The following is an 8,497-nucleotide window of genomic DNA, read 5'->3' on the forward strand; positions in this document are numbered from 1 at the left end:
AGCGGAGGCACCTGTGGAGGCCGGGAGCTGGGGAGGTGGGTCGGAGAGAACAGCAGAAGCGAGAGCAGCGCCCGAGAGGCGGATGTGGCCGCCCTGCCCACCTCCAAGGACCAGGAGGCAGGCAGGAAGCCCAGGCCCCGAGGCACCAGGCTGCAGGCCCTGCCTGTGGGCTTGGCCTCAGGATCTGGGTCACCAATGAGGCTCATCTCCTCTGGCCTCCGGGAGCCGCTCCCAGGTGTCATGGCCGACCTGGGGCTGACGACACAGGCCACAGGCACCTCCCGGCCCCGTCAGCTACGGCCAGAGCCCCTCAAAGACCCTGGGAGCCCTGGCCGGTGTGGCCCAGTGGATAGAGCATCGGCCTGTGGACCGCAGGGTCCTGGGTTCGATTCCGGTCAAGGACACGCAGCTTGTTGCAGGCTCCTCCCTGGTCAGGGCGCGTGGAGGAGGCAACCCATCGATGTGTTTCTCTCACACTCATGTCTCCCTCTGTGTTTCCTCCTCTCGTCCACTCTCTCTAAAATCAATGGGAAAATATCCTCGGGTGCGGATTACCAAAAACAAAAGGCCCCTGGCCCCTGGCGGCTCGGGCCTGGCATCTCCCCGGGGCCTGCAGGCAGGTGGTGCCCTTAACCAGGAAACCTCAGGATTGCTCTGAGCTGCGAGCACAGAGAGATGCGGGCGCTGCCCCCACACCGGCTGCGGGGCCCTGGGGTGGGGGACCCTGAGGGCAGGACCTGAGGCCCAGTGGGAAGTGCCTCTGGCGTCCGCCGTCCACTCCGACCCGAGGAAACCGCATTTCCTTAACGTGCCCTCTGCCCCTGCCCTCCTTTTGTTCAGACTGGCCTCCCAGCACTGACCGGCCCCTCCCTCTCCTGCAAGTCAGTCCCTGCCTTTCGTCTCAGGCCCGGGGGACAGCGAGGCCCTGGCTGACCGAGCCACCTTAGTCACAGCCTGCGTGGGCCGCTCAACCGGAGACCGCGTCCGGGCTCGGGAGTGCCCGCCCCGTCCAGGCCTGTGAAGCGGGAAGACCACCGGCCACACCCTGGGAGGCCGCAGAGCGAGGTCACGACCCCGAGCTCAGTGCGACCCTCGTCCCTTAGTCCCTGCGTGACCCACCTAGGGCAGCCATGGCGGGCCAGGTTTTATTTCTCTATTTTTATTTATTAAGATATATTTTTATTGACTTCAGAGAGGAAGGGAGAGGGGGAGAGAGCCAGAACATCCACGATGAGAGCGAATCATGGATCTGCTGCCTCCTGTGCACCCCACACTGGGGATGGAGCCCGCCACCTGGGCCTGTGCCCCGGCCCGGAATAGAACCGTGACCTCCAGGTTCCTGGGTCAGTGCTTAGCCATGAGCCACGCCAGCCGGGCTCAGGTTTGGTTTTGCTAAAGGGGCTGCAGGGCCTGTGGCCTTGTGAGGACTGAACACATTCAATGAGCAGAGAGCCAGCAGCTTGAGCCGGCGGGACAGGAAGGGGCTTGGTGGGGTGAGGAGCTGTGCGACCCCCAGGCCGAGGGTGTCCTCTGAGCAGGGAGGCCACCTGCCTGTGACCAGTGTGTCCCCTGGGAGACCAGGGGGGCTCTGGAGGCCCAGAATGCGCTCCCCCCTGCCCCCCGGGATGATCCGAGAATCTGCAGAGGGACTCCCTCCACCAGGCGACAGGGCAGGAGGAGGAGGGGCAGGAAGAGACATGCAGGTGGGTGGGCTGGCGCCGAGGCCTGGGCCCCAGGCGAGCGGGGTGCAGCGCCCAGGGTGGGGGAGGCACCGGCTGCGGCAGGGCCAGGGCCCGGCTCACGGCCCACGCTGGGGCTGAGCCTGAGGCTGGGACTTGAGCTGGGCCTGGCCTGTGGGTGGCTGTGGTTGTGGGGGTCCATGCTGACTTACCCACTGGCTGCCTGATTTATGGGGTCGGGTGTGAGAGACACGGAACTCAGGATGTGGTCTCGGCTTGTGTGATTGTGAGCAGATCGGGCTCGGAGGATGGGGCTGCAGAGCTGAGCGGGCCGGGGGCGGATGTGCAGCCAGTGGGGGCGTGAGAACTTGGGGGGTGCTGCAGGCCCAGCAGCCTTTTCCTGCGCCCCGACTGCAGCCCCCAGCCCAGCCGCACCGCAGCCTCACAAAACCTCGCCTCCTCTGTGGCGAGGCAGACGGTGCCGGTGAGGAGAGGCCTGGGGGAGGGGCCGCAGACCCGAGGGGGCCCGTGCGGCCCAGTGTCTGGCTGAGGCCCTGCTCCTCCCCAGGACTCTGGGCGCTCACACCCGAAGGCGAGGGCTGCACCCCTCCTCTCGTCCAGCCCGGCTGGCCTTGGCGAGGGCCTCATGGACAAAAACGGGGCATGAACTCAACCTGACAAGTTCAGGAGAGCCTGGAGGCGGCCTTTGAACTCAGAGACCAAAGCAGCCACACGGGGTGGTCTGACCTGACAACCTCCTCCCTGAAGTGAGTCATGGGGCGGCCGGGTCTCCCTCCACAGGCTGCTCTGCCACTAAACCTGTTGTCTCTGCAACTAAGACGCCACACCTTCCACCCTCTTCCAGGCCACAGGCCAACCGCTGCCCAGGGACGGGACCATGAACACCATCTCCAGGGCCTCTGAGTGCCCGTTGCTGACTGTCCGGTACCCACCGGCATCAGAGAAGCGTTTTTCTCTTCATTTTCCCTTTTTGTTCTTTTGTTAATCCTCTCCCGGGGATACTTTCCCACTGATTTTTAGAGCGAGTGGAAGGGACGGGAGAGACAGGGAGACATCGATGGGAGAGAGAGACACCGACTGGTTGCCTCCCGCACATGCAATCAAGGTACCTGCCCCGACCGGGATTCGAACCCGGAACCTTTCAGCCCATAGGCCGGCCGACGCTCTGTCCACCGAGCCAAACCGCCTAGGGCTCCGCTTTACTTCTCGTCCAGCCCAGGCGTCTCCCTGCCCCGCTCTCTCCCACCGCCCTGACCTCACCGGCGGTTTCAGGGAGCCCCCGTCCGTCTGCGCCTTCGAATCTGACGTATGAGACGAGAGCCGAACACGTGCCCTTCCCTGGCACCTGTTCTCAGTCCGTGGGGACCTTGCTTTCCAGCAACTGTCATCGGTTTGGCTCCAATAAACTCGAAAATTCTTACAGGTTTGGACGTTTCTTACGTTGGCAGCCTCAACCCCTGTGGGTCCACCAGGGCGTCCAGAACCGATGGTTCTCCTGGGCCCTCGGCCTCCCTCTCTCCCCGAACCCGTCCGGGGGACTCACTGCCCGCAGCCACCCTCGTCCTCAGCCACAGGACAGCTGCCCTCGTGGGGTCACAGGCTCCAGGCCTCCCACCCCCACCCCGAGTCCTTGCACCCTTGGAGGTCGCCAGACACACAGGCTCTGGGCCAGCCCCATGGTGCCGGGCGGAGGGTGGACTGAGGGTGCCTGTGTCCCCTCCTGGTGGCCGGGGTGGCCCAGGAGGAGGCCTGAGGGGTGCACAGCGTGAAATTGTTGAGGGTGGGGGGCTCTGTGCAACCAGAGAGAAGGCAGTGAGTTTGTAACAGAGAACGGATGAGTGTGTCATTAATTTAAAAATACCATTTCCAGGACTCTGCATGTGTGATGCTTTTATTTTATTTCTTGGCCAATCCTCACCAGAGGACATTTTCCCATTGATTTTTAGAGAGAGTGGAAGGGAGGAGGGAGAGAGAGAGAAACATCGATGGGTCGCCTCCTGCAAGGGCCCAGCTTGCTATTGTGCCCGACTTTGCACCTGTGATTCGCATCGGTTTCCTTCGCCAGCCCTTCCCTCTGCAGGAGCCGAGCCCCCTGTGCCCGGTGGACTCCGCCTCCTCGCTGTTTGTGGGGCGGCTCCCTGGTCTCGAGGAGCCAGGCCTGGTTGAGAGGGGACCCTGGAGTCCAGGGGAGGAGAAGGCCTTTGTTTCTGGCAAGCCTGGGTCAGGCCAGGTGACTCAGCACGCAGTCCACCCACCGGCCAGGTGCGCCCGCTGCCTGAGCCCAGCTGGTCCCTGTGAGGGGAAGGGCGGCTTGGTCTCTGGCGGCTCCCAGGGGCCGGGGGCAGTCCACGGGGTGAGCAGGGCAGCCTTGAGGGTGCGAGGCAGGCACGGAGAGCTTCCTGGAGGAGGCGCCAGGAGCAGCGCAGGGCAGTGGCCCGGGGGCCTGGCTCACTGGTAGTGGTTGGCGATGGAGATGGTGTTCCGGCGGCTGCAGGACATGTCTTCATAGACCACACAGGCCGTGCTCCTCTCCCGCGCGGGGCACATGTTCCTGATCTGCAAGGGAAAGCCTGTTCTGCAGGCAGTGTTGTGGGGGGGGGCCGAGGGCAAGGATGGCCGTGACCTCGCCCCCAGGGACCGTGTCAGGGAGAAAGGGGCCTGTGCTGGCACCAGGGCCCAGGTGCCCACCTCCCCGTCCACTCCCACCTCGGACAGGTCCACACAGGCTCACACACCGATGTCACGCTCCGCACACGCACACGCACGCACGCTGACAAGGACTGGCCCAGCCCCTGAGCATCCTGGCCCCTGAGTCCTTAGGGCTCCTGGTGGCTCCAGTCCTGGGGTTCCTCTCCCACCGTGGTCCTGGGAACCCCCAGGGGCCCCGAGGGAGATGACACGTAGCCCCTTTTCTCCCTTCCCTGCTCCCGGGGCAGCCGGCTTGCGGGGACAGTGACCGTGAGGGGTCACACTGACCTGTCTCCTCTTCAGCACACACATGGCGGCCAGGCCCAGCACGACCAGGAGGCAGCCCAGGGCCAGGGCCACGGGGAAGGTGAAGCCAGTCAGCTGAGTCCCGGGGCAGGCGCAGGCCTCTGGGGACAGTGTGTCTGGGAAGAAGTGGGGAGAGCCCATGAGAGCCTTCAGGGTGCAGGTGCAGGTTGTGGGGGGGGGCTCCCCAGTGGGGGCAAAATCCAGGAGGGTCCCTGGAGGAGGCGGGCTGAAGCTGGAGGAAACTCCCCGAGTGGGGCAAGCGGCCAGGAGGGCAGGGAGAGCCGGTCTGGCCGGCAGGGAGGGCAGTGGCCCCGAGGGCGGGCGCGCTGCCTACCTGTCACCACCAGCGTGGTGCCGGCGCCCCAGCCCTTCCCGTTCCTCGTGATGGCCTCGCAGAAGTAGGCGCCGCTGTCCTCCGGCCGCAGGCGCTGCATAGTGATGGTCAGGTTGTCCATGGTCCCCGAGAAGACGACGCGGCCCCAGAACCGCGTATCCACAGTGGGGGTGCTCTCGTCGTCGTAGTACGTCACCTCCCGCATCTCCGGCGGGTGGCTCTGCCTCAGGTGGACCCCCAGCAGGGTCCCGCTCACGCGGACGGAGCAGGTGATGTTGATGGAGCCCCCCTCTGGGGTGACCATGTAGAGGGGGGACTGCCTCACCTCTGCAGGGAGGACCCGCACTGTCACCGCCGGCCAGACCCCGCTCTGCAGGGGACGGTGGCAGGGAGAAGGGGCCGCGGACACGTCCCCACAGGCGAGGCCCCTTGTGGGAGCCTGAAGCTGCTCCAGGCGCCAGCACGGGGGGGAGGGGGGTTCGGGTCTGGGTTCTGAAGGGCCCCTGGGGGTGTGCGGTGGCCTCTCCTGCCAGGGTCGGGCGGGGGCAGCTGGAGCTGGGCTTGCTTTCTTCCGGAGCAGCCGGCTCTTTGCAGGGCACCCTGACCCCCCCCCACCCCCCCGGCTCTCCACCGGCTCTCTCTCAAATGACAGCCCAGGGCCCGGCCGGTAGCTCTGCTGACCACAGGGTCGTCCTGGTACGTCAAGGTTCCCGGTTCGATCGCAGGGCAGGGCACGCACAGGAATCAACCAGTGCGTAAGTGGGACAGCAAGTCCATGTTTCGCTCTCTCTCAAGTCAGTCAATAAATTTACAATTTTAAGTTAAATGGCAGTCCCCAGGATAGCCGGAGAGAGGAGCGCGGGCCGGCTGCCTCCCGCACGCACCCGGACCGGGAAGCGAGCCGCCACCTTTGGGTGTTGAGACAATGCTCCAACCAGCTGAGCCCCCGCCTGGGGCGACACAACCCTCTGTAACGGGGTCCAACCCTCAGCGTCTCGGTCAAATCCTGCCACTCTGGGGGCACAGGGTGGTGCCTGCTAAGCCCACCCCGCCCCTCGGGGTGACTGGTCTCCCCGTCCTGCTGCAGAACTGCCCGCGTGTCTGACTGAAAAAGCAAACCAGGCCCAGCAGTGTGCTCAGCGGGTGAGCGTCAGCCCAGGACCCGGGTCACAGTCCGTCCCGTCGGGGCACAGGCCCGGGTGGCGGGCGATCCCCCGTGGGGGGCGTGCAGGCGGCAGCCCATCAGTGCTCTCTCTCATCATGGATGTTTCTCTCTCCCTCTCCCTGCCTCTCTGAAGGCAACAAGATCACACACTAAAAAGCAAAAAGCTAAATGACAGCCCCTCTGCAGGGCGCTGGCTCCCTGTGGCAGGACCAGACCCCGAGGGAAGACACAGGACGCAGCGCCAGGCAACTGGGCGCCCAGCAGCCCGTCCGGGCCCCACCCGCCCACCCGCGTGGGAAGCAGCGGCCCTGGCAGGGGTGCAGGCGGCAGGAGGGGAGCTGGGCCCACAGGGGCCTGGTCAGGCCTTACCTGCAGCAGCCGGGGGGGCGGCGGCAGCCAGCACCAGGAGCACGGGGAGCAGAGGCAGCCGCGGGGCCACGCTCACTGCCATCCTGCCCACGGCCCAGCGGCTGGGGCAACGCAGGGCCCCTCGGGCAGCAGCAGAGACTCTGCCAGTCCAAGACCCAACTGTGTGCCAGAGCCTCGGGGGCCCCAGAGCCCCATGAAAGGTCACTTCCTGGGTGGGCGGGGCAGGAGGCTGGCAGCGAGGGGGGTGGAGGTGCTGGGGCCTCGGAGGGCTTCCTGGAGGCAGTGCCCTGGGTGGACAGGACCCTGAGGCCCAGGCTGGGGGGTGGCCCCCTGCCCCCCACTGTCCTGCCGAGTGCCCTCAGGCTGCGGGTTGTCCTGGCCCCTCCCCGGCCGTGTCTCCTCAGGGCACATCAGGGCGGGGGCCCAGGGCCAGGAGGAGGGCCCCTGGCTGGGGTGGGGTCAGGCTCCTGCTGCCTGGTCCTCTGGGTCATCCTCTACTAGGACCTGCCTCGTACCGAGAGACCTGGCTCTCACCGCCATCGCCGCAGTGGGGGCCGGAGGGGGCAGACTCGCTGTCCTTAGCGAAGGCCTTGAACACAGACAGCGGGAGACAGGCCCACGCACAGACCCAGACTCCGTTCTTCCCAGGAGTCCTGCCGGGTGTGCGGGGCCCTCACCATCACCTCAAGATTAAAATGACTTTTTTGTTTTGTTTTGCTTTTTGTTGTTGTTAATCCTCACCCAAGGATACCTTTTCCGTTGATTTTTAGCGAGAGTGGGGGGGGGGGGGGGACGGGGAGAGGAACATGGATGTGAGAGACACATCGATGGGTTGCCTCCCGCATGTGCCCTGAGCAGGGCTGGACCGAACCTGCAACCCCGAAACGTGCCCGTGCCCTCGACCGGGAACCAAACCCGAGACCCTCGGTCAGCAGCCGATGCTCTAACCACGGAGGAAGCCGCCAGGGCTCAAGGCGACCTTTGATTTCCCCCGCAATGCAGCCATGCTCCGGTTGGCTTCGGGCCGATGGAAACCCCTAACTTCCTGTGGCCCCGGGGCAGGGGCCTGGGTGCCCCGCCCGTGCCTGCGGCCAGCCATGCCCCTGCGGTGGCACAAGCCAGGCCCTGCAGTGGCCGAACCCACTTTAACCCCCGGGGGTTCTGGGGTCGCCGTGGGGAGGGGCCGCCGGACGGCCAGAGCCCGGCTCCCTGATGCCTGAGCGGGTTAGACTCAGCACGAAGCAGCTTCTTTTAGTTTCTACGTCTTTTTCCATTAAAATGTGTATTTCCCTGATCGCTCGGCGGTTCGTTGATCATGCTGTTTTACTCACTTTAAGAGTTAGCGCTGGGGCCCAGCCGGTGTGGCTCAGGGGTGGAGCGGTGACCGATGACCCAGAGGTCAGGGCTGGATTGCCGGTCAGGGCACAGGCCCGGGCTGCAGGCTCCAGCCCCAGTGGGGGGCGTGCGGGAGGCAGCCGGTCCATGAGTCTCTCTCCTCATGGATGTGTCTCTCTCTCTCCCTTCCTCTCTGACATCAATAAAGATATATTTTTTAAAAAGTTGGCCTCAGGGGTGTTTTTCAAAGCACCAAATGCACTACTTGTAGGAAAGCTCTGATGCGCTTGGTGAAGATGGACTCCGTTCGGTGCGATGGTGAAGGGTGTGGCCTGAGCGGTTTCGGGGTGGGGAAGGCCAGCGGACAGGCAGAGGGGGAGCGGTGGGGCTGGGTGGGCACCGTGGGCACAGGCCCTGCCTACCGCTAACGCGGCCACGGCCTGCCCGCCTCTTTCCAGAGGGACGTGTGCCCCCTCGTGGTGGACGCGGCGCACAGCGTCTCGGGCCTCTAACCACCGTCTTGGCCCAGTGGCTGCGGCAGGAGGGTCCCCAACACTCACTCCTGCTCAGAGTCGAGCAAAGACCGTGCACAAGATCAAC

At 65.2% G+C, this 8,497-nt stretch overlaps 1 protein-coding gene across 1 annotated transcript; it reads right to left on the reverse strand.

Annotated features, from left to right (window-relative positions):
* Positions 1-3,569: 3,569 nt before the first annotated feature.
* Positions 3,570-6,886, reverse strand: CD7 (CD7 molecule). Its single transcript, XM_081110472.1, has 4 exons — positions 6,563-6,886; positions 5,029-5,355; positions 4,677-4,810; positions 3,570-4,256 (listed from the first exon to the last, which is right to left on the reverse strand). Exons 1-4 carry the CDS (start codon positions 6,642-6,644, stop codon positions 4,149-4,151), a joined length of 651 nt encoding a protein of 216 aa, XP_080966598.1. The 5' UTR covers positions 6,645-6,886; the 3' UTR covers positions 3,570-4,148.
* Between the last annotated feature and the right edge of the window lie 1,611 nt (positions 6,887-8,497).

The sequence above is a fragment of the Myotis nattereri genome, assembly GCF_964212035.1.
Source record: "Myotis nattereri genome assembly, chromosome: 16".
Taxonomy (NCBI): domain Eukaryota; kingdom Metazoa; phylum Chordata; class Mammalia; order Chiroptera; family Vespertilionidae; genus Myotis; species Myotis nattereri.